Here is a 25,356-nt window from a genome sequence, read left to right as displayed (position 1 = left end):
GCGCTTCCTTCATCGGTGGCCTCATGTCTTCTGCAAACTCTATTTGTTATCTCCTGCCATTTTTGCAGTCTGGACACATGGAAATGCCAGCCACCATCCCCACCCCCCACCCCAAGAACGACAATGCAGCTGGTGAGAGACCAGGACCAGGCTCCAAAGCAAGCTTTTCTACCTAAGGAGGACTCTTTTCATACCATGGCTGGTGAACACGCAGAGGAGGAACTCACTTAACAAATTAACGATCTACAAAAGAGAACACATAGTAGGTGCTCAGTACAAATGTTTCCTCAACAACTTTATTTTTTTTTTTTTAATTTTTTTTCAACGTTTATTTATTTTTGGGACAGAGAGAAACAGAGCATGAACGGGGGAGGGGCAGAGAGAGAGGGAGACACAGCATCGGAAACAGGCTCCAGGCTCTGAGCCATCAGCCCAGAGCCCGACGCGGGGCTCGAACTCACGGACCGCGAGATCGTGACCTGGCTGAAGTCGGACGCTTAACCGACTGCGCCACCCAGGCGCCCCTCCTCAACAACTTTATAAAAGAGGAAAACTATAAGCCAAGTCTCCATCATGTTGTTTCAAAGAAGGGTCTGAGTATCCACTTAACGTATCTTCCCTAGCATAATCTTAGGGAGGCAGGAGGAGTGAGTTTCAAGTCAATTAATAGAAAAGGAACTGTGGAAATCTTGGATGGCATAAAAAAATGAAATATACTAAATTGGAAGTAAACAAGGTGACCTTCGTGACAGGTTCATCCCGTCTGCTAGGACATTCTCAGACCTTCTGATGTAACATGTAGCTAAAGAATGATGCTGAGTCATTAAACGGTAAGAACAGTAAAACCCAGCCAAATTTAAAAAATAAGAAAAATCCATCGTAAAGGGGTACCTACTCATTATCATTTTCTATACTGAAACAGTTATTGTATACCAGTGATGAGTCTAAGTAAATAGAATTATACTTTTAATACAGCAGTAGTCTCTTAAGATGTGCTGGTTAGAAAGAGATGTATAACCCCACAAAAACTTCCCTCAAAGTTCCTTCAACATACCACCTCCATCCCACAGCACAGACTGATCAAATTCCTTCACTGGGCTTGTCATTTACATATGTTTCCATCACCAAGGTGTCCCCATACTGAAATTTATTCCATTCGATGTCTGCTGACCAGTAAGAGTAGAGCATCTGAAGGGGACAGTGTAAGTCATCTTTAGCCTATGGAGTAGGCACTCAAGTGTTTATTACATGGATGGATGGATGGATGGATGGATGGAAGAATGTACCAGATGAACAAGTGTTAAAAGCTTGAGCTATAAAATGAGGGAGGTGAACTGAGTGTTCTGATAAGGGCCCTCCCTATTCTAACATTCTGTCCAGGTATTCCAGGCAGATATTGATTGTGTCAACAAATGGTAGGATTAGAGGGTTTCTATGATAACGTAATGAAAAAACATGGGCTGCCCCCACAGAAGCCCTTCCATGTCCCACTATGTATCTCAATACAGATGGCTAAGGTCTATAGTCTCCTCTCTTTCTGAAATCAAAAAGAGAACACAGCCCAACAGTTTAAAGGAAAAACACAGAATCCTATTACCACTGTACCAAAAGGCCTCGGTGACCATCTGGTCCAACGGCTGACGTGATCAATGTCATCCAGAAAGGTTAAGTGATCTGATCAAGGCTGCATGGCCAAGGCCAGGCTGAGGCTAGACCCAGGACTCCAGCTCCCTGGGCTGTGCTCTTTCAACCACTCCAGGCTGCCCTTTGAACTCTCCCATGGTAATTAAGTCAAAAGTTCAAGATTTATGTGAGCTGCGGACGCTAATGACTGCCAACTGTATTTTTATTGATGCAAAAATAAAAAAACAGAGCCTGTTTCAGCTCCTAGATTAAGTCTCACAAACTCCCTAAAGCCCCACTAAGGCCTCTGTCTTAAGTCTATAATTAGGGCCTTTAAAAATATCACTAATCAGGACATTTGAATGCTTTGACCCTGACTGGGTGGGGGTGGGAAGAGGTCTCTGAGCTCAACCATACAGTAGACTGAGGTTCGTGTTTTCAGTTTTGCATAAGCTAAGAGAAAACAAATCCAACAAAATATGGAGATGTGAGTGAATGTGTGATTATGGGGGCGGCGGGTTTTATTTGAGAATCTCATTAAAAACAACACCTTGCTGATCGGTTGAAGCACTGATAAGAAACCCATTAAAGCAAACAGACAAATGACCCACCTTTGAAATGCCTGAGTCCACTGGGCGACCAGCTGCCCCGTGGGAGCTCCTAGGATCTGCCTTCAAAAGAAAACTCTCCAGTTGTTGGTTATGCTGGTTGCCCACACGGGAGGCCAAGAAAGAGATAATTCAATCCAACCTTCCAGATAGAACGCCATCCCTGGCTTTTGCGAAAAAAAAAACCACCCAAACCAATTTAGGATGAGGTTTCCATTACAAAGAAATGTCCAAAAAAAAAAAAGTTCAGGAAGCCTGTGTGCTTTGGGTGTTTTTTTTTTTTTTTTTTTTTTTTTTGTTACTATAACTTTCAATTCCTGGAAACTGCGTAACCCAACTAAGAAACCAACACATTTACCAACTTAGCTATAACCCCTACCAAGTAAAAGGCCCAATTAGACCAAAGGTGACTATAAACTGTTATTATCAGCAGGTTAAGCAACGAAAGGAGCGTGGAATCCCAGGCCAAGTCCCTTCATTTTCCCTAGCCAGTTCCAAAGAAAATTGCCAACTGCCTTTCTCCCTGACACAGGAGTACGGGCACCTGCAGGTCTCAACAGGAATGAAAACCAAAATGGAAAATTGCCTTGTCTCTCTCCTCCTCACTCAAGAGAAAGAACCACTCCTGAAACACAGATCTTGATAAAGCTGCCTCGCTATCAATTCCTTCTAGTTCGGCAGTCAACCTGAACTTCGTCAATCATGGTTTCCCAAGAAACTCTTCAGAAACATGAATCGCTGAAACACAAGCTTGAGGTAATAAAAATCACCTGGGAAAAAAAGGGACACACAGGTCTACTCATCTGCTGCCAGATAACCCGTAAAGGTACCCAGTACCGAGGGGAGGCAAGGGCTAATTAAGTTATGCTTTCCGATGCTGAAGTATAAACTCTGAAGCCTTCAAAACCTTCAACCTGGATGCATTTCAAAAATTAGCATTTGAAATTGCAACTTTCTGTCCGGAGAAAGTCTGTTTCACTAAAGGGCATATGTAAGAAGCATTATTTCCTGGCAGCTAGGCTTGTAATGACATCACAGAATTGTTCCGCTCAGGGAAACAGTCAAGCGCGGGTAAGGTGTGAGGTCATCAGTTAGTCAGCTGCTAAAATATGACCCGAGAATGCCCTTGACATCTGTGATGGAAGGGCTTGACTTAAAAGGCAAAAGCAAAGTCAGGTCAATCAAATCAGCCCATTGCAGGGATTTTCAAAGCATGTGCAACAGGATGTTAGTCAAGTGCTGTATTTTAAAAAGGGTCTTACGGTCAATGCGTTTGGAAAACCCTGGGAAAAGCCAAAATTAAACAGATGTTTTACTATAGAACGTTGGAGAGAACGTATTCTGCTGGTGCACCGGGTAAGTCTCTAAGAAAGGGTCAGAGAGTAAGAGGTATTTTTCAAACTCGTTTCAAAATACAACTCATTCTTGGCACAGAGCCCTTGGACTAGGGTTCCACGGGATATACTTTGAGAAGCACCAGCTTCTTCTCTTAAGGTACAGGCCAGACCTGAGCATTACTCTGTTTATAAAGCACCAGTAAAAGATGTAGAAGAAGACTGTAATTCCAAAAAACATTCGCTCAGCATGGAGGCCAGTCCTTGCCTCCAACAGTGGTCTACCAGGAAAGGCAGGTCTGAGATGCATCATGATGCTGAGATGCGAGGGAATAGAACATGTGAAGCGATAAGGAAATCCCCTATGGGGGAGCCCACCTTTGAGCTGGGTCCTGTACCAATGGTGTAAGCGTTAAGGTCAACCCGAATACGGCAAAACAGCCCTCTAAAAGTCAGACCAGACCTACTTTCATGGCCCATAGCCAACAATCCTGCCATAATTTTGGACTTATTTTTGCCCCTGTATTGGACTGCCATGCTTTCTGTAGTCTGTACACATTTTCGGAACTCTACCAGGCAGATAAAAGCTTGCCTTCTCACAGCTAACCACCAAAATTAAAAAACAAAAAAACAAAAAAACAAAACTTAGAAAAGTCCAGAAATGTCACTGTCAGCACAGGGTCACCGGAGCATCATCTGTTAACTTCACCGAAGTGGAGCTTTCAAACACACCCCAGTGACGCCTCCAGACAATCAGAAGGCACCGAAGGAATCAATCTGGACCCACGGGTGTTTTCCAGGTGCCTGAAAACGCATGGAATTCGGCGCTTCTATAATTTTTCCTATTAATCAGGTCAGGCATTTGACACTGGAGGTGGCAAAAAATTGTTTTAATGGCAACATCCCCTTCCCCGCCTTGCCAATTACCCCGGCCGTGGCATTCCTCTGTCCACACAGGCCACAGCTGCTTAATCTCCACTGCCCCAGGCTGCACCTGTGAATCAGACCAGCCTAATCACACTAACAGATGGCAGAGGCCAAGTAGCCAGCTAAGAGCTGCTATCACTTTAAATCGTGTCTAATGTTTCACAGGCACCAAACAGAGGCAGCTCCCGACAGCAGTGTCTCCCTGGTACAGCTAACACCAGCCCTTAATCACCGCAGAGCACCCACTGCAGGGCAGACGTGGTGTCATTCGAGAGCTAATTACAAAGAACGCTGGCCACAGGGTGAAGGCATGGCATTCGATAAGTGCGCTCCACTCCCTGGCCCGTCTGCGCAGGCACCGGGCGGTTGGGACCCGTGTTCGAGACGAAACCCTGGAGGTCCACGGCAGGTAATCCCTCACAATCACCAGAAAGTTCACTCAGTTCACTCAGTCCACTTGTTACGTAACCCATACCTTGCTGTTACATTTTACGGCTTCCCAAGTATTCCTGGGAACAGGCTCTCAGACGTGGTTCTGTTCACCAGGACGAGGCAGGTTCCAGGCCGGCCAGCACAACCCGGGTGCTGCCAGATTTGGACATCCCACACGTGGGCCCCACCTGAGAGCCGTCAACAACAGTGCCGGCATCCTCCCTGCACCCCCACCCCCCCATCGTCACCCTGGGGACTGGCAGGGGGGTGCCGTGATTCAACACGCCACAGGCCTGCAAGCGAATGGCGGCTTTGCCTTTTGCTCACCGAATCATGAGTTTCCAATCAAGAAAACAGGAATAATAGCTCCCTCCACCTTATGGGGTCGTTGGGGGCACTGCCCGAGCCAGCAACCGGCACCGAACCTGCCCAAAGCCGCACCTCCAAAGCAGGGTCATCCACTGCCTTCCCGGCCAGAGCCAAAGAACTAACAAGGAGTGATGTCTTCTGATGTCCCAGTGATGCGTTATTAAAAAAATAACCACAATAACTTCCCAAGAAGGTTGGTACAAATCACAGCAGAAGACAGTTTCACTCACCCACAGTTTTATAAACAAGAGCGCACACGGCTCAAGGCAGATCTCAAGGTGTGAATCCCTAAGTCGGTGCTTTTCATTCTTCAGCGCACATGAGAATCACCCCCGGAGTTTCCAGTCCGGGGTCTGGGGTGGGGCTTTGGCCTTTTCATTTCTAGTAAGTTCTTAGACGATGCTGATGCTCGTGGTCCAGAACCCAAGCCTCCTCTTGCCAAAACAATGAAAACTATAAATGTTTCCCTTTTTGCCTAAGCTGCTAGGAGACTGGAACAAATGCAACTCCCCATTTGACACATTATCCCAGGTCCCTAACAGTATCCATTTTCTCTTCTTGTCTTCAAAAGCCCTGCCTATTTTCATAACTAACTTTCTTATTATTTAAGCCTTGTAAGAATTTATTAAACTAAGGTCCTTTTGAAAACATGCAGAATAGAACATCTAAGCAAAGAACGCCAGCAACTAATGTACAAGCACTTGGGGAACATTCAAGCCATGTTACTGGAAATATAACTAATGCTACATTTTATCTTTTGTATTGAACGTCGCGACCCACACTTTTCTGAGCGCCCTACAAACACAAACTTGTCTGATCCTCGTAACAACCCCACGTGATGTTATTATTCCCATTTTACAGTTGAAGAAGCCGAGGCAGAGAAGTTAAATTACTTGCCCAGGGTCACCCCCACTTAGAGGTGTCAGAGAAAGAGAGGCCGAGTTCTTCTTGACCCAGGTTCTCCCACGTGTCACTGCTCCGTGTTAACAGCCTTTGAAAAGCAAACAGTACTTGCTGGCTGCCTGCTCTGTCACTGTCTACAAAGCAAGGCCCCCTTCCCTTATTTCCTCTCAGCATGCAGCAATGTCTGAAAAGGTCACGGTTTCTCGAGGCACCTGGGGGGCTAAGTGGGTTAAGCGTCCGACTTCGGCTTAGGTCGTGATCTCGCGGTCCGTGAGTTCGAGCCCCACCTCGGGCTCTGTGCCGACAGCTCGGAGCCTGGAGCCTGCTTCGGATCCTGTGTCTCCCCCTCTCTCTGCCCCTCCCCCACTCACGCTCTGTGTCACTCTCTCTCTCAAAAATAAATAAATGTTAAAAAAAAAAAGGCCCCAGTTTCTCAACCTCAGCCCTACTGACATTTTAGACCAGATCTTTCTTTGTTAAGGGCTGTCCTGTACATTGCAGGATGTTTACTAGCAGTACCCCTCGCTTCTGCCCACTGGAGGTCACTGGCATTCTTCCTCCCCCTACTGAGACCACCAAGTGTTGCCCAATGTCCCCCAGGGGAGTCAGAAGCAAGAGAATCCCCCCGCCCCCCACCCCGGCTGAGAACCACGGAGTTAAGCCAAGCACCATCAAAGGTTACAAAGAAGACCAGGCTGGTACGTGTTTTCTACTCATATCACGCCTCCGAACAGTGAGAAACCGGAGAGAAAACGAAATTCGAGGACAGAAAACTGGGAACTGCTTTCGAGAAAGAGTGACTTGTGACACAATAAGAAAGGACAAACGGTAGAGAAGGGTACACAGGAACACTGGTTTATTCTCAGATTAGAAAGCCAGGAGAGGAGACACAGCAGAGAAAAGTCAAGGGCCGCAGGGCACAGCGTTCTGAAGAGTGGACAAGACGGCAGGTTAGAGTCCGGACTTCCCACCAGGCTCTGCTCTCTCGGGGACCTTCCGACACGGCCATTACTTACTCTTGTTATTGTTCTCACTGACAAAATCCTCGGAGCCTTCCGTGTCGTCCTCATCATCTCCGGATGAGATGGCATCTGTATTCAAAAGAATATATCCATGGTTGTGTTTTTGCAAAGCAAAAGGCTGTAATCACGTACAACTTAGTCCTTCTGGACAGGGAATGCCACAACCCAGGAGCCCCCGCAAAAAGTCTGAGGTCTTGTTTAGCGAAGATGGCTTTAAGGGCTTCAATTTTCTCTCCGTGAGGACAGTTGGTCTGTATTAGGATTCCCAGTGCTTTCTGCTTTCGCGTTTTTTAAACATACTGTCAAGTTGGATATATTAAAACTGGATTTTAAGCTTCCAACAGTATTCAAGGCCCCGGCAAATTTACTGATTGCGTTATTATCCAAAGATTCTTTCCGACACCACCTTTCAGTTGTCAGGATCCCCTTCAAGAAGGGAATTAGGGGGCGCCTGGGTGGCGCAGTCGGTTAAGCGTCCAACTTCAGCCAGGTCACGATCTCACGGTCCGTGAGTTCGAGCCCTGCGTCGGGCTCTGGGCTGATGGCTCGGAGCCTGGAGCCTGTTTCCGATTCTGTGTCTCCCTCTGTCTCTGCCCCTCCCCCGTTCATGCTCTGTCTCTCTCTGTCCCAAAAATAAATAAAAAAAAAAAAAAAGAAAGAAAAAAAAAAAGAAGGGAATTAGTCCCCGGCAGAATTTACTAACTTCTGAAAGCAAATCTTTAAACTTGGCCAGAAAGGGGGCCTCCATCTAGTTCCCCCTCGCTGCATGGGAGAAAAATCAAGGAGGGAAACTCGAGTTTTAATAAAAGGAACCCGAAATCTTCCATATCAAACTGCAATCCTGTATTCTAACGGCCAAAGATGCAAACAGTATGGGGGGGGGGGGCAGTGAGGAGATGTGTTTTCTACTTCTATAAAAGCATGCTGTCTTAAAAGAAAAATGCTACCTTGCACATGAGAATCCTGTCATTTTTAACGACCAGCCCCTCTGGCAGAGCCGGTCCCCGTGGAAGAACTTCAAAAACAGATCAATAACAAATTAGGGAGCTCTGTGCGTGGCATCCAATTAGCAGATCCCACTAGGAGTTCCCTTGTCCAGTACAATTTCACCCAGAAAACGGCTACAGAGAAGAGAGAGCAGAGGGCGCGCAGGCCGACTCACCTGTGACATTGACCATGAAGTAGACAGCCTCGCTGTCTACCGGCCTAGCCGCCGTGCAAGCATAGAGGCCGGAGTCTCTAGGCGTGGCACCTTTTATCTGCAAGTACTCCCCAATAAGCACTGTCCTATTGTTGGGCCCCAAGTGTACCCCATCCTTAGTCCAACTGATCATGGTGGCATCTCTCAACGGACAGCGCAATTCTAGCGACTCCCCGGGCGCGGCCACGTAAACTTCAGGTTGGGAGATTTGGTATTTGGTTGGCGGCTCTGCAGAAAGGTGGGAGAGAGAAGATGGAGACAGATGGGAAGGAGGAAAAGGAGAGAACGTCCAACAAAGGTCAGTGGCGGCCCGTTTATTCCTGGGAGAGGCGGTTCTTGGTCTGCAAAGGGCCCCGGCAGGCGTCGGCTTCCGCCTGCACCCAGGAAGCCGTGCACAGAGCAGACGGAGTGTCTGAGACATCGACCAGAGGAAGCGCCCAATAGAAGCGGCCCCACTTTGTCTCCACAAGCTGTAGGGCCGTAAACACACACCCAAAACCCAGCGTGGAAGGATAATGTAAGAAAACTTTGCAGTCTGTTACCAATCCAAAGCCTGCTTACAAGGGTCACACGTGGGGAATTCTTTTCTTGTGGCATTTTTGATCTGTAAGGACGTGTGTTTTACAATTTTTTTATTCAATGCGACTGCATGGCTGTGTGTCTACACCTTTACACACACACACACACACACACACACACACACACACACACCATTTGCGCTAGACTTTGCCTGTTGTCACAATGCCGAGCTTCTTAAGATGAAATGCCCAAACTCAAGGGACGCTAATGGGTCCTTGTACAAAACTCTCAGGCTCAGATCGCTTTGCTGGCCTGGAGACTTAATACTGTGCTGGGTAAGCTGGAACACGCTGTTTTTCTTAACACCAAAAAGAACAAAATGCCCCAGAAAACCAAGAGGAGGTCTCTGTATCGTACCTAGACAGATCTGGAAATGGGGCAGCTGAGCACCTGACCCTCTGACACGTTCACAACTGGGTCCCTCCCTGCCCACCAGCACCCACCGCACACCCTGCGCTCCAGCCTCCTCGGGGCCTTGGCCTTTAACTCCTTGAGAGGTACTCCTGCCTCCCTCGCCTCCCCGTTAACCCAACTCATCCTTCAAGGCCCAAATCATCCAGCTGGATATGAGCTTGCCATCGGTCCCCCGGGCCTGGGGGTGGAGCGGATCTCCCCTCCTCGTTCACCTGTCCGCTGAGCCAGCTTCTGGGGAAGCAGCACGTAGCTCATGGACGTGTCCTGTTGCCCAGGGGGACAGCAAAGATGTAGATGGAGGGCTCAGGTCTCCTTGGGTGTCCCTCTTGCCCCAAGCAACACACACATGGCAGGGGCCCGTGCTGAACGTGACTGCGGTCCCCAAATCCTCAGGGCAAGAGGGGACTCAGGCAACCTGTACAAGCACAGCGAGAGGGAGCCACAGGCCTACAAGGGGAGCACCCGGAGCCGCTGGCCGGGACCCACGAGGACCCATGAATGGGCTTTCATCCATCACAATGGGAACTGTGAATGGTACCCAGAGTCCCAGGCCCAGGAAACATCAAGCTTCCCAGCGCTGGGACAGCTCCAAATCTGGGCAGCATCACAAGGCAACTGTTTTGTCCTTCTGAGTGTAGTCTGGACAAATCTCCCACATGACAATGGAATAAAGTCACTCCGTGCTTTAGTCCCAGTGCTGAAGGAACAGTGAGGACCGTGTGCATCTGGTTCTAGAAATCCTCACCACCACCACCAACAGCCAACATGGGAGGGCCAGGGCTCCCCAAAGGGGCACCTTCAAAGGCATACATGCCAAGAAGAGCCCAGACATTGAACGGGACATAGAGAACCACCACCACCACCACAACAACAAAATAGAAGGAAATAAGAGTCTGATTTAACATGGACACACACACCCTGAAACGAGGGCAGAAAACCCCAATTCGCAGGCTACGCTTCCCGAGCAAGTTTTGTCTTTCTCATTCTACATCTACGAGACCCCTCCTACGGGCCATGCTTTGTTCTAGATGCTCAGGGAGCAACAGGGAACAGTAAAATCCCTGCCTCACTAGTGGAACTTTAATTACGGTGGAGATGACCGACAATAAACAAAAAGCCTACAAAAAATATATAAAGTACGGGAGGCGGTCTTGTCAGGAAGCCAAATACAGCAAGACAGCGGTACAAACAAGACAGAGGGGGAGGGCTCTCTCTAGAGCAGGAGCTGGCAAACCACGGCCCCCGGGCCAAACCCAGCCATTGCCCGTTTTTGTAAACACCGGTTTCCTGGCACGCAGCCACGTTTGCTCCTTAAGTGTGTCACAATGGCAGGGCTGAGCGGCTGGAACGGACACCCTACGTCCTCTGCAAAGCCTCGCCCTTTACGAAAAGTTTGCCAACCCCCGTTGTACGGGATGTTCAGAGAAGGCTGCTCTGAGGAGTTGAAGGGCAAAGTGATGTCGGAAAGACGTCGCCGGGACCTCAGCTGGAAGGTTCCTCAGGCCGCACACCTCCTGAGCTTGCTGAGGCCCGAATGCACCTGAATTGAGGGACTCCTAGAGATATCCTGAACTCTGAAGCCCGAGCAGCACAGAGAAAAGGAAGAAAAATGTGGGAAAGAGGGGAAGGAAGAGAAAAAAGGAATTCAGCGCGACCCCGGATCGGGGACCTTGCCCCATTTCCAGCGGCTTGGAGTCCCATCGGAAGTGATGGTGCCCCACAGGACACCTGGCCGAGTCCCTTTCACAGCTGGTTAAAGCAAGGATCAGATGGCATTTGGGTCCCATATAACCAACCAGTAATTACCGAAACAGCACCCACAACCTTAAGAGTGAATTTATCGCGGATTACCCTGGGTCACAAAATAATATTTATCGGGACCACACAGCATCGTCAGCAAGGTACCGAGAAGACTACAGAATCTGCTTTCCTCTGAGCCAGGACCGGACATCAAGAGAGGTCTACACAGGAGTGGCTGGACCCCGAACGGCGAATCTTCACCCTCTCGGGGAGACGCGTGGCCAGCCTGCCTCTGCCCTGGCCCCTCCCATCAGGAGAGCCATGTCCCTATTTCGTGCAGGCAGGAGAATGTATGGAGACCGCTTTAAAAAAAAAAAAAAAAAAAAGATAAGCAAGATACTTGCAATTAGGACGCAGAAACCTCTCTCTCCCGACAAAGGTAGAGTTACGATTTCCCTGTTCTTACAGGAACGCATTTTCGCTGAGAATATCTGGCTTCACCTCAAATAGGTAAACCACTGGGTCTCGCGGAAGCCAGGGGTGCCCGGACCAACGTCACAAAGACACCACCACCTGCTGGTTGGTGGTAAAGGAGGAACGTGGCCCACTGAGGCCTCAAGGGCAGGGACTGCGTCTCGCGTGGGGCCGGACACACGGGAGCTGACGATAAATGTGCCGTCGTGCGCAAGAAAAGGATGGTCCCCTGAGCCCCACTCCACTCCGTTCCTGCTTCACCTCTCCACCCCCGGTCCCTCCCCCACTGAGGAGCAAGAATGCCGAAATGACACGGCATTGCTTGTGAGGATCCGATGAGCCAACCAACAGGAACCTCGGCGTCCAATCTATAACCTGTCGGGCCCGTGACCGTCACTTCCGCTGTCCTTCGAGGCTGACGACGCTCACCACGCCTCCGGCACCACTATCTTCAGAGGATGCTCGGAGAGCGTCTGGATCAGTATCTCCACAGACGCAGGTCAATGTTACGGACAGGCTCCCATCTCACCGGGCCCGTAAGAGGACTTCGGCTCAACGTGGTCCTTCTCTCCGGTAAAACCAGGTCAAAACTGTCACCCCGTTTTCCAGTTAGAGGATAAGCTTCAAGGACAGTAAAAGAACTCTCCAGAATACATCACTAATGGTGTTCATCCATTACAATTAGGCCACCTGACTTCAAGCCTGAACGAACCCGCACCTGACGGATCGGTCCACAAAAGGCTCACCGGGTCACTGGGGGTTTGTGGCAACTTCAGCAAAGCCCAGCAATGCGGTGTTCACACTCAGACTGTAGGTGTGGCTCGGGGAGAAGGGCGAATGGGTGAACGAAAAGAAGGAGAGGGGGTGCCTCGGTGGCCCAGGGACTTAAGCACCTGACTCTTGATTTCGGCTCCAGTCATGATCACACAGTTGGAGAGTTCGAGCCCCGTGTCGAGCTCTACACTGACAGCATGGAGCCTGACTGGGATATTCTCTCTCTCTCTCTCTCTCTGTCTCTTTGTCTCTCTGTCTCTGCCCCTCCCTCGCTCCGACGCTCATGTGCTCTCTCCCTCTTTCTCAAAAATAAATAAATAGGGGCACCTGGGTGGCTCAGTGAGTTGAGCATCCGACTTCAGCTCAGGTCATGGGTTCGAGGTTCATGGGTTCGAGCCCCACGTCCAGCTCACTGCTGTCAGCCTGTCAGCACAGAGCCCTCTCTCTGCCCCTCCCCTGCTTGCACCCTCCAAGTAAACAAGCCTACGTGAAAATGTTTTTGAAAACAAGGAGAGGACTGAGGAAGCGTTTGGGGAAAAACAGTGCCAAGAGAAGGAAGACCGTTGGGGGTGGGGGGAAGGGATGCCACACGGTCCACTGCCACACCGCCCAGGCGCACCCCCGCCCAGCCTGTGGGTTCCTGCATCAAACATACCTGGGCACAAGGTGCCAAGGACATGGGCGCTTTGCCTGGAACCCAAACAGCTGGCTCAGCGGAGGCCACCCTGTCCCCGCCCATCCCCAAGAGGCCACTCCCGGCTTGGGTTTCTCTTCTGTGTCTGAATGCTACAGGTGACAGGTGACTGTCTTGCCCGCGCCCTGCAAACATGCTCCGTGAGTGCCGCGCACACACCTGCACAGGTATCTCCCTCACACCGTTCGGTGGGGAGCCAAGAAGATCTGCTAAGTCCTCTGACACCAGCGATGACGCACCGGTGATGCTCCCCGACGCGGATCTGCTTCTACTGACAGGGCCCGGTGCCTCCACTCCCTCCCTACCCCCACCCCTGCTCCAGCAGGCTGCGCGGCCCGCTCTGTAAAGCAGGACCGTTGACACAGGGCAAAGTATTCCCCAGGAGATTTAAACAATACCTTTTATAGTCATATTAGTGTTTCCTGGATTTGTTTTGTTTTTTTTTTTTTTCTGGTGCTACAGCTTACTTTTAACCTTTCTTACGCAGAGCGGGGGAGAAATCCACAGGGAGCGCCCAGTCCAACCTTGTCCCTCGTCTGATCCTGCCAAAACACAATGGGGGAAGGTTCCAGAAGCCACTCTGCTCCACACCAGATATTCTTTCAGAGACGTCCACAGACAGACACAAAATTCCGTCCACCTTTCATAACAGTAATTCAAAGTGGGAAAACACACACACACACACACACACACACGCCAGCATCCGACATTGTCACGGAGACCTAAAACGGCCAAGGGGAGAGGCGGGCGAGGTGACCCCGGTCCCCTGGAGGGCTCACCATGCTGGTTTCTACGCGTCACATGCACACGGTGGGTGCATCAACTTCGACTTGCTCCCCGGAGGTTCTGAAGGCCGAGAAGTACCAGCAGAGAGTGATCACACAGCTTTTTTTCTTAATATCCAAGTGACTACGTGGATATTAAAAGAACGAGAGAACGGGCACTCCTGTAGCCCGTCCCCGGCATACAGCCTGTGCGGTCCCCGCCGTGGGCAGCAGAGGGGCCTCATCTGGGAAGAGGAGGACACTGAGGCAGGGGGACAGCCCTCAGCAGGTGAGGGCGGGGATCATGACCTCTCAGAGTGACGTCATGCCAACGTCACTGGCTGCAAGCCGCGGGTGTTCACCTCCGGGTAAACAAGCACAGGGAAGCAAACCCTGGCCTGTATGCGCCCAGAGCCCGGGGAGGGGACAGCCTGTCAAAGTCCAGAAGGCCGTGACTTACACGACTTCAACGCACACGTCCCTGGGTCCCTCCCCCGTGTCACCAGCAGGGCCGTCCCGGGACAGCTGAGGCAGGGAGGGAGTTTGGAACAGTAAGCTATTTCAGGTAACGCTTTGTGTGGCCAGACCAGCCATAGCAGCACTGCAGACTGTCACTTTTTATAATGTTTGCCTATAAACTTTCCCGTGTGGTTTTTGAAATGGCGCCCAAACGCAAACAGGGAACAGATGGGAAGCCCGCGGCTCGCCCCGTCCGATCGCCTGCTGGAGGGTGGACGGCAGGTTGACACGGTCCGGGGCCAACAAAGCGGTGAAGGCCGGCGGGACGGTGACGTCGCACTTCACAAGGTAAAGCCTTTTCTGGGGTTTCCTCGGGACGGCGCCTTTCCAAATGTCAAGATGCTCGCAGCTAAGAGGCAGGAACCCTGGCTTCGAGGATGCAGTGCGGCGGGGCCCCTGCGACGTGGCCCCCGAAGATGCTCCCTGTCAGAAAGTCAGGGGCATCCGAGCCCCAAACGCATTCCTCCAGAAAGGATCAGAAAGGGAGAAAGAGAGAGAGAACTCGGGAAACAGATCGGCCCCCACCCGGGGCCTGGAGCTGGAGGAGAGGCCGGGCGGGTGGCAGGGCGCGGGCTGCGGGGACACAAACGTGTGCCTCTTGTCGCAGCTCGGCGCTCCCACGGGAACCGTCACGCCGGCACTGGGAGCAGAGCAGTCAACCAGCCTCGGGCTTCCTGGTGCTGCCCTCCCTCCACCACCCTGTACCAGAGGAACAGATATCACTGCTGTGGGCCTGCCAAGGTCCTGAGACAGCAGCGCACAAAATAAAGCTGCAAATGTCACTGCAATGTCACAGTGCGCGACACACACGGCGGTAAGTGGCGGCTGAGCCTGTCTGTTCCGGTTAGCCTCGACTCACCCTCCCGCTCTTTAAGATGGCCTGAAGCGGCCACGCCACGGTCCCAGTACGAAGTTTTAACTGGCCGATACCCAATTTTCTGTCCATGGGAATTGGAATACCAACCCCCCTCATATACACCGCTGTCCTGAAGCATTTTTACAAGCTGGACTTGGGGGAGGCTGGGCAGTCAAGACGTCGGGCATTAGAGCACAGCTTTTCAGTAACCCGGAGGGGCCGAAGGCCCAGATCATCCTGCCCGGCACCAAATCTCACCAACAGAAAGACACAAAGGTACCGGGGTCCCCACAAGGAAGTCAGAAATGACCGCCCCCGCCCCGTGGGCCCTACCCACGGAGGGGGACGGGGGGGGGTCCCGCAGACGCACAGACAGTGAAGGCAGGGGCGGCAGAGAGCGGGCTGTTCCATCTCAGACATCCTGAGAGCTTCCCCTTTGCAAGAAGGGACTTGCACAAGACAAAAATCCTGTCATGAAACGGAGGCCTTATAAGGCATAGGTACTACTTGTACTTTAAGAGGCAGGAGGGAGAGACAAACACTCTGTGCAATATAAAGATGAAAGTTCTCTGCCTCGAGAAATACGGCCAACCTAAAAACGGGGGACACAAAGAAGTCAGAGCAATGAGCCACAGATACGTAAACAGGCCGAGAGGCCGCAGTTCTCTTCCCGGCCAATTGTTGGGGTGTCTTACAGACACACGTCAGCACTTAAAACCTCCCCGTCGGTTCCACGGGGGCTGTAACAACCACTAATAGCTACCTCTGCCACAGTAGCCTGCCTGTTCCAGAAATTCTGGACTGGCTCACATTCCTCATGATCAGATGGGATAATGGCATATGTTTCCAATATGGCAACCATTAAAAATTATATATTTAGGCACACCCCTCATATAATTTAGGTCTATCTTTGAGATGCGTGGGGAACAGCTTTCCAAGTCTGGAAAGAAATGATGCAGCTGCCCATGAGAAAATACTAACGTAGAAATCGTGACGTGCCTAAGAATGCCCTCGGGGAAGCAGGAGTCACCGTGATCACCCAAGATTTGGACCCCAAGTGGCAATATTCACTCCCTATTCTGCCAGCAACCCCTCTCTCCTTTTGATCCTGATGTTTCAGGCTGTCAGTGAATCATGTTCTCCAAAAGGGGGGGGGGCATAAAAAGGAAGGTTTTCTCCCTGGTCCCAACACCTGCACCAAACTCTTATGTTCACGACAGCAAAATTTCCACTGGACCACCGGGATGCAGGTACGGGATCAGTGCCATCTGCATAAAGTCCCTGGACATCAGCAGCTCTGCTTGAGCAAAAACTTCCACACCGGGCCCTCTGTTCAAAAGCATTTCCCAAACATGCCATCAGATTATCTAGTGTCCACGAATCTCCCAGAGGGAAGGTTTCGTACTCCCTGTATCGGGAAGGGAACTGGGAGGTGGGGAGGGCCTCCCAAGGAGGTCATGGAATGAAGGAATGAATGCGATTTGCCGGACCTGTATCACAGGACCTATATCACCATCGTTGAGATCAGGAGTGACCCTGCTGAGGTGTCGCCTGTAAAACGAGCGCGTCATCTCCGGTTCTGAACGTGGTAAAAAGCCACCTTGCTCATCAGAGGCTGCTTCAATTCCCAGAGCTGGTCCCTGAGCTCTTCCTGGTACCCTAGCATTAAGGCTCTGGTCCCATCTCTGTCCCCTCCCTGGGCGCTCTTCAGAAAAAGGCAAGAACAGGGGCGCCTGGGTGGCTCAGACGGTTACGCGTCCACCTCTCTTGGTTTCAGCTCAGGTCACGATCTCACGGTTGGGGAGTTCGAGCCCGGCCATCGGGCTCCTCGCTGTAGGCGCAGAGCCTGCTTGGGATTCTCGCGCTCTCTGCCCCTCCCCCACTCTCGTTTTCTCTCTCTCTCTCTCTCTCTCTCTCTCTCTCTCTCTCTCAAAATAAACACACGTTAAAAATAAAGAAAAGAAAAGGCAAGAGCAGGCTGAGAACCGACCTAAGTTCCAACTCTGCCACTGACAAATGGTGTGATCGCTTCCTGTGTCTTCGCCTGAAAACCAGGACTGATGATAACGAGCGCGCGCATGGAAAGCACCTAGCTCGGGGCCGCTGCCACTCGGCAGGACCTCGAATGTACCAGCGGGAAGACCTTCTAGCTGAAATCATTACTCCTCAGCTGCAGCAGACTACGCGTGAGAGACAGAAAAGCCACCTAACCAGGTGTTCTCAACACGGAAGCCTGGGGATGTAAGAAAACAAAGGGGAACCTTCTGTTCTGTTTCTAGAGCCCCTAACACATAGCTTAGTGTTAATCATCCGTCGTGTCGTTCTGTCTTCTGCTTGGGCACGTGTGTGAGTGTTCCTAAGAACAGAGCGGTGTGGCGGAGGTCTTGCCTCTCTGGGACCTCCTCCTTCCGCACTCCCCCGTATCTGCGAATATGCTCAGAAGCCCGCCCCTGGCTCTTGTGGTCCCTTCCCTATACTCTGCTTGGCCCACCTCTGCAGCTTTCTCTGCCCCCTCCACGTCAACGCCGCTCAAGTCCCTGCTGGAAGGTTCCTCCTTCCACCTGCCTGAGCACATCACCTGACCTTGTCTTCGGAGGTGCCGCCCAAAACAAGCAAGTGCCCTTCCCCCTCTTCCCCTCCAGCAGCCCCTGGATGACATCAACTCAGCTCCAACTCGGCCCTGAAGACCCCGCTTCTCCCTCCTGCCTCCCATCCCACCAGGCCCACATCTGCACTCCTGTTAGTTCTCTCTGAAACAGCTCTGAAAAGAGAACAAGGGCAAGACCTCACCCCTGCAGGTCCCCACCTTCTCTCCAAAAGACCTCTGCCTTGCCCCCCCCCACCCCAGTCCACCCCATGTATCCACCGCGGACCCCCAGAGCAACCTGGGAAACAAAACTGACCTTTAATTGAATGAATGAACGAATGAAATGAAATTAAATAAATAAATAAAAGACAGAGACCACTCCACACACTGACAGGGTAAAACCCAAAGAATATTCCCCACATTAAGGCCACGGTTGCGCGAGGCCCCACATCCCCCCTCCATCTTCTTCTCCCTCGTGCCCTAGACTTGTCTGTTCTCGTGGGCACTGTTTCCTCTGCCCGTTACCCTGCCCCACTACTCTGCCCGGCAAGCTCCTGTTCAGCCTTCAGAGCCCAGCTCAAATATCATCTCCTCTGCGAAAATCCCTGCTTCCCGTCAACACAGCCCACGCTGTTCTCATCTCCAAGGCACTACAGCCTTTGTTTATTCACCTCGAACCCACAGAGCCAAATACAGCCGCCTCCCCCACCGACCCGACCCGCCCTCTCCGAATGACCTTCTTCGGTGGGGGTATCAGCAGTGCTTCTCAGACTTTCTTCTGCATAAAGGCCACCTGGACAGCCTATTAAAACACAGCTCCAACGTTTCTGGGTCAGTAGTTGTGGAGTAGGGTCTGAGCTTCTGAGCTTCCCACCAGCTCCCAGATAATGCTAATGCTGCTGGTCCAAAGACCACACTGTGAGAAGTTCAGCACCAGTGTCCAAGGACGAGAGAGTCGGAGACCTGGTTTTGCAGGGATGAACCCACATCAACTTGGACAGCCCCTTCCCATCACCTGAGTCTGAGCCCCAGTTTACAGAACAGGGAAACACCTCCGGGCTAGCCTGCTGCTGGTCAAGGTCATCACAAGGACAAACCAAGAGGCTGCCTGGGAAGGTCTTTGTAACCCCTAAGGTGGGTGGTGGGGACTCATCTGAGAAAAAGCACCCCTCCTCACCCAGTTCCGGCCAGGGCGGGCCTGGGCGCCTGTGTGTGGGTTATAGCTTGACCCCTAAGTGATCAGCAGATTCTTTCCCCCCCCCCCCATGGTAAGGCTGATTTGCCTTACTCTGACTTTAAAACAAGGTTTTCTTTCAAATGCATACATCTGTCAGGTCGTATCTATGTAAGTTACCTAAGTGTCGATTTCTGGCAAATGGAACTAAACACCCAAGGATCTTGGGAGAGAGTTGTTATCAATGCCAATGACACCTGTTTGATGACTTTAGTGAGGGAAGAGGCCTTGGCTTATTAAAATAGCATCTACGGTTCACCTATCCAACAAATCAGGGATACCAGATATTTACATGCGGACCACAGAAACCCCTGCAGAGTTCCCCGGACCAGATGCCTTATCACAACCCCAGAGCATGCCGGGAGGAGCCCTGAACACCAAACCCCTCCGGCAAGGCGCCCACCTGTGCCCTGCATGGCACCCAAGCATCAGGAGCCTGTAACAGCACAGGGCTGATGGGCCTGCTTTCCAGACAGCATGCCCTAAGCCAGCACTGTGACGACATTCCAGAAGCAAGTTTTCAGGGACGGTCACCATTCCGCACTTGGGGTTACTCCTGGCTCCTAGAACCTGCTTCCGGGACCCGCTCACCCCCCCCCCCCGACACGGACATAAACAGTCCACAGTGCATACTAAGTGGGTACATGTGGCCTGCAAGTCCCCCAAAGGTCAGACTGTGTCGAAATCCTAGGTGACATTTTCCCCCAGCCCTTCCCTCAATACGTACTTTCAGAATAAGTGAATATTTTTAAAGCGCCCCAGGGACCAAAGAAAAGGATAAGGGGGCGGGGTGAGAGTTACTCCAGGAAGGCAAGGGCACGCCTCCTGGCCTCCCGATCTTCAACTCCGGGCCTTGTGCAGTACCTTTGAGCAAGTTTACTTAAAGGGCTGGACCTTTCTCCTCTCAGCAGGACCCCAGTTCCAACACTTGTTCAGAGCCCGCAGCTGTGTCCCCAGACCGGTTCCCCCCCCCCCCCCCCCCCCAGCAGCATCCCGGCCATTTACAAATGAAGGGCTAGCAGCTGGAAACTGGGAAACAGATGGCCCTCCTCCTTTGAATGGCAACTCAGGCCTCAGCAAGTTCGGGCCAGGCTGGTGCAGAAATCTTGTTGAGGCTGAAGGCACAGATTCATAGCCCGAGGGGTCTTTAGCAAGCAGCTGGGTCGGAATGACCTCTTGGAGGGGTTTCCCCTAAAGTCAGCAGGGGCAGGGAGCCTCTGCGGCGGGTGGGGCACGTCCCCAGCTGGCTTTGCCCCTTGCCCGCTTTTCTCCAGTGACTTACAGAAAAAAAGGAAAACTCCCCCGTGGGGAATCCTGTGCCCCAGGACTGAAAGCACGTTCGTTCATTCAGGAAATTCCAAATCTAGAAGGGTGCCACCAGGGTTAGCCCGTCTCCTAGGCCCTAAGCCGTGTATCTGCAAAGAGGTCAAACCTTCTGGAAAGCAAACTTTGAAGAGTTTCCACTTCTCCACGCAGAGCCCAGCCCCTTTCAAAACCCATCAGAGCAAGTTCACCTCGGGAGGGGCTATGCTGGGCCCCCAAGCATCTTGGCACACCTGCCCCTTTTAAGCAAGACTGTGCCCCACCCTGCTCCGGGGAAAGGAGGGAGCCTTACTTAAATGCCCAGGTCCTCGGCTGAGGCCCCGCTGTCGGAGTTCACTACCCAGGCTCCCCTGCCTTCCACCACCTCTGGCCTCCATGTTAGCCTGGTAAGAAACTGCAGCGGCAGAAAAGAGACTTGTCAAGGAGGTGGCTGAGAGCTACCCTTGACCACCTGTTCACAGGCCCTACCTGCAAAGACGGGCACCTCTCGGCAACAAGTGGAACCTGACGGGGGACAGCGGAGGAGCCAGGCCCTGGATGGTTCCCAAACTGGGCAGGGAAAGAGCTGGCAGGCACATGTGGCTGGGACTGACTGGGGCCGATGCAGGGGGGTCTGCTGAAGAATCAAGGTGGGTGCTCACCTCCCTGAGAAGCTCAGCCTCCGGAAGTCACATAGTTCGAGTACCCAGAAAAATCCTCACCGTGGCCCACAGGTCCCCCCCCCTGACCTGGCCCACTACTCTAGTCTCCTTCAAGCGGCACCCCGGCTTCCTCAGGGCTCCTGCAACCCTTTGAGACCCACCATGCTTCTTCTTCAGAGCACCTGCACCCAGGACTGGAACCAGGGCCTCGTTTTGGCAGTTATTTGACAAAGATCTATGGCCCCCCGCCCACCCCCCATTCATAGGACTTGAGACTGTTTTTGGCTTGCCATTCTATCCCCACATGGTAGGGTTTCAAAAAATGTATCTGGGGGGCACCTGGGTGGCTCAGCCGGTTAAGCATCTGACTTCCACTCAGGTCATGATCTCACGGTCTGTGGGTTCGAGCCCCGCGTCGGGCTCTGTGCTGACAGCTCAGAGCCTGGAGCCTGCTTCAGATTCTGTGTCTCCCTCGTTCTCTGTCTCTCTCTCTCTATCTCTCTCTCTCTCTCTCTCTCTCTCTCAAAAATAAACATTTAAAAAATTACGCCACAGTCTGTAAAGGGTTGATGACCTGTGTCTGCCAAGCTCTGGCAGTTGTCCCCCCACCAGGGCTGCAACGCTAAGAGAGGAAGCTGCAGGTTTCCCCCCGCCAAGCATTCAACGCCTTCTCTCCAACGCTGAGCCCCCCTTCTGAACACCTGCGACCCCGGACGCTCCGCACTCACCATGCAAGTTCAGTGCAAGGTCCAGTGGACTAATCCAGGCCCAAGTCACCTCCAGGTCTAGCAAGCTCCCCTCAGAAGCCACCTTTTTTTAAGCCACCCAAAATGAACTTTTGTTTGCTTTAAAAATGGCTCTACTGCTCAGCCTCTTCCTCCCCTTGGGACGCCCCTCCTGGCCAAGAGGAGGCGTGGGGATTGCTGCTTCTGCCTTTCCATTCTTAGACGTTCTCTTTGTTCCCCACTTTTGCCCCGGCGTCGTCAAGGGCCAGGGAGGCCCTGCCATTTGTCGTTTCCATGACCGTAGGTGGTAGGAGCCCCCGTCTGCGCAGGTGGGCCTTGACCCAACTGAGAATCGGACACGCTGGAGAGAAGTCTGACGTACTATTAAAGCGACAAGCAAAAAGGCAAACATTTAGCAGTGCCAGGGCAAACGGCCAGAAGCATCTGGGACAAGGAAAAACGGATGGTCTGCTCCCACTCCGTTGAGTTGGCTTCTGAGCAAATGGGCAAATACCAGACCAGTCAGGCCTACCTGCCTGAGCTCCTGCTGGGTGACTGAGCTGGGGGTCACTAACTGGGCCTCAAGGCATCTCCCTCCAGTCTCCTGGGCAGGAAAAGGGTTGGCTTCTTACTAGTAAGCTGCATATCACCAGAGGCCATTCTCGGAGAATCACAAAGTGGTAATTATTGCAGTGGTTTAATTGCCCAGGACTTTTCTTCAAACAGCTTTAGGAAAATAGGTGTGGGTATGTGGGGAAGAGACAGAATCACCCAGCAGCGTCCTTACATGTTTAACAGTCAAATGACATATTTCGGAAAGAATGACGAGGCTGTCCTACCATATGCCACAGAGGACCCCCCTGCTCGGGGAAAGGAAAGGAATCAATCGATAAACCTTCCTTTTGCCAAGAAATTCACCCCAAGGCCGGGGCCCACGCCCGCTGTGGAGTCTTGGAGGAAGCATTTCATCTCCAAGGGTCTCAGTCAAGAGTCTCGTCCATAAAATGGGAACATGAATTACCCGGGGGTCAGCTGAATGATTAAGATTAGAGATGGGGGCAGAGGAACTGCAGGAAGGTGGTCAAAAAGTACAAACTTTTTTTGTTGTGACATAAACAAGGACTAGGCCGGGGCACCCGGGGGGCTCAGTCAGTTAAGCATCCGACTCTTGAATTCAGCTCAGGTCACAGTCTCGTGGTGGTGAAATCAAGCCCCGCATCGGGCTCCGCGATGAACACCTGCAGGGGACTCCCTCTCTTCCCCTCTCTCTCTGCCCCTCCCCTGCTCACGCTCTCTGTGTCTCAAAATAAATAAATAAACAAACAAAAAAAAACCCAACAGTTCTAGGGATGTAATGCACAACACAATGACTATCATCACCATGGCCATGTGGCGTATGTGAAAGTTTTCCAGGGAATAGATCCTGAGAGTTCTCATCACAAGGAAAAATATTCTTTTTTCTTTTTCATCTGTAGGAGATCTTAAACTACTTACGATAATCACGAAATGATTTACGTAAGTCCAATCATCCTGCCGTACACCTTATACTTACGCCGTGCTGTGAGTCTATCGTATCTCAATAAAACAGGGGGAGAAAAGATTAGAGAGGATAGATGTCAAGGAACCTAGCACTGCGTCTGACACACAGCAGGCACTCAATAAATGGTCATGAGAGCTGCCGTTATCATTGCCCTCCTCACCCTCTCAAGGAATGGGCTAAAAAAAAAATGACCCCATGCATGCATCCACACTGACCACTCCCCCTCACACCCCTGCTTGTCCAATCAAACGACCCCACAGGGGTATAACATGCAAATGATTGCTCAGCTCCTCCCCCTCAGTAGTGTAGGTCCCCTGACAATTTCCTTCCCTTCCATAAAGTCCGGAAGCCCAGCTACCTGCCCAGGTAGGAACACCCAGCAGGCTGCCCAGGGGAGTCGCTGCAGTTAAACTTGGCAGGAACGACAGTAACTTACTCCGGCGCTCCCCTCAGTGGCCTGGACAAAAGCAGAGCACGCTACACCCCACCCCCACCCCCACCCCCCACCCCCCACCCCCCAACCCTGTCTCCATCCTTCTTCACAGGGCCTAACGGCAATCCTTTGGAAGCCTCAAACAGAAAACTCGTTCCTTGCCAAAATGTATCGCTCTCCATGAAGAGCGTGTCCTACAATTATTACAAAGCGGCAAACACGCTTTTTTTTCTACGGGGAAAATAGGTCAACCCTGAACCATTTGGACTGCAAGCAGCAAGATGATCACATTGCTGAAGTCCAAACTTACAAAAAGGCCCAAGACGGTACGGAGGGATGGATAAACGGCCTACAGCACGCTTCCTATTTTGATTAATGCAAACGCTTCCCATCAGAAGATCTAGTAAATATGCCTGAAATACTGGCTTTTTCTTTTTCTTTTTTAAAAAGGAGCCTTCACGCCCACACAGAGCCCAATGCAGGGCTTGAACTCACACCCCTGAGACCAAGAGCGGGGCTGAGATCAGGAGTCGGATACTTAACCAACTGAGTCGCCACCCAGGTGCCCCTGAAATCTTGGCTTTAAATCCTGTATCAGGTTTTTACATTGACAAGAAAGTGAGGATGGGAATGGAGAGAGAGAGTTCTACACCCATTTGCCTCATATTCACATCCCCGCCCCCTCACATAGGTATCATTGGCCAGTTTCAGATAAAGAAAGGCAGGCTCAAAGTGATTATCTACCTTATGCGAAGTCACAGCAGCAGTAGATAGGGGAGTGATTCAAGTCGGTCTTGCCTAAGCCCAAGGCCAAGTTCCTTCTGTGCTTTTGTCCCCAGACAGCACATCGCATGCCACTCAAACTTATTTTATTCAGGGCGCCTGGGTGGCTCAGTGGGCTAAGCGTCGAACTCTGGCTCAGGTCATGATCTCCCAGTTTGTGGGTTTGAACCCCACATCGGGCTCTCTGCTCTCAGCCCAGAGCCTGCTTCAAAGCCTGTCTCCCATTCTCTCTCTGCCCCTTGCCTGCTCATGCTTTCTCTCTCAAAAATAAACATTAAAAACAGTATTTTATTCATCTTTATGGATTCAGATGAAGAACTTAAGTTAATTTTATAGGGGATATTTGGGCTTTTCAAGATGTGTTTTAAGTTTGAAACATTTATAATGTTTAGGATACAGATTCAATTGGGCACCCCCCCTTTTATCAGCTAAGAATGCAACACATTTGGTGGAAACCCAGGAAGCATGGTGGACAAGGAGGGAGAGCCTTAAAGGCAGCCACATGCCTTCCTATAGAGCAATCTCACTGTCAACTAAGAATCTGAAGTTTGAGGGCTTTCAAAAAAGTTTAAACCCTAAATTTGTCACCACAAAGATCTTTATTTTCATTTTATAGTCCCTCCCACCCTGCTCCCCACCCAACACACAAAACTGGTCTTTATGATGTCAATATATTTTTAAAACATTACAACTGGTCAGGTATGGAAAACCTTAACAGTAAACAGTCATGTGTAAAAAGAGACCACATAGAATGACAAAGAAGGAGTTCTACAGTTAGGGAAGGACCGTGACAATTTATGTAGACTTGATCAGTGTCAGAGCCCAGAATGGAGTTCTTTCTCTTCCAGAAAAGGTGA

At 51.3% G+C, this 25,356-nt stretch overlaps 1 protein-coding gene across 12 annotated transcripts in view; it reads right to left on the bottom strand.

Annotated features, from left to right (window-relative positions):
* Nucleotides 1–25,356, bottom strand: part of FGFR2 (fibroblast growth factor receptor 2) — a 102,594-nt gene that overhangs the window by 70,174 nt on the left and 7,064 nt on the right. For 5 of the 12 annotated variants that reach the window (XM_032595188.1, XM_032595190.1, XM_032595189.1 and 2 more), the window contains exons 2-3: nt 8,381–8,647; nt 7,213–7,287 (exon numbers count right to left, since the gene is read on the bottom strand). The exons of 3 other annotated variants lie outside the window; for them this stretch is intronic. In XM_032595188.1, coding sequence (XP_032451079.1) covers nt 7,213–7,287; nt 8,381–8,647 — 342 coding nt within the window. Of the gene's footprint in view, nt 1–7,212; nt 7,288–8,380; nt 8,648–13,492; nt 13,545–13,873; nt 14,071–25,356 lie in introns of those variants that run through there. 4 more of the 12 variants (XM_032595193.1, XM_032595195.1, XM_030334858.1 and 1 more) reach the window with 3 other exon arrangements.

The sequence above is a fragment of the Lynx canadensis genome, chromosome D2 (genome assembly GCF_007474595.2).
Source record: "Lynx canadensis isolate LIC74 chromosome D2, mLynCan4.pri.v2, whole genome shotgun sequence".
Lineage (NCBI taxonomy): Eukaryota > Metazoa > Chordata > Mammalia > Carnivora > Felidae > Lynx > Lynx canadensis.
This window is presented reverse-complemented; position numbering and strand designations above follow the sequence as displayed.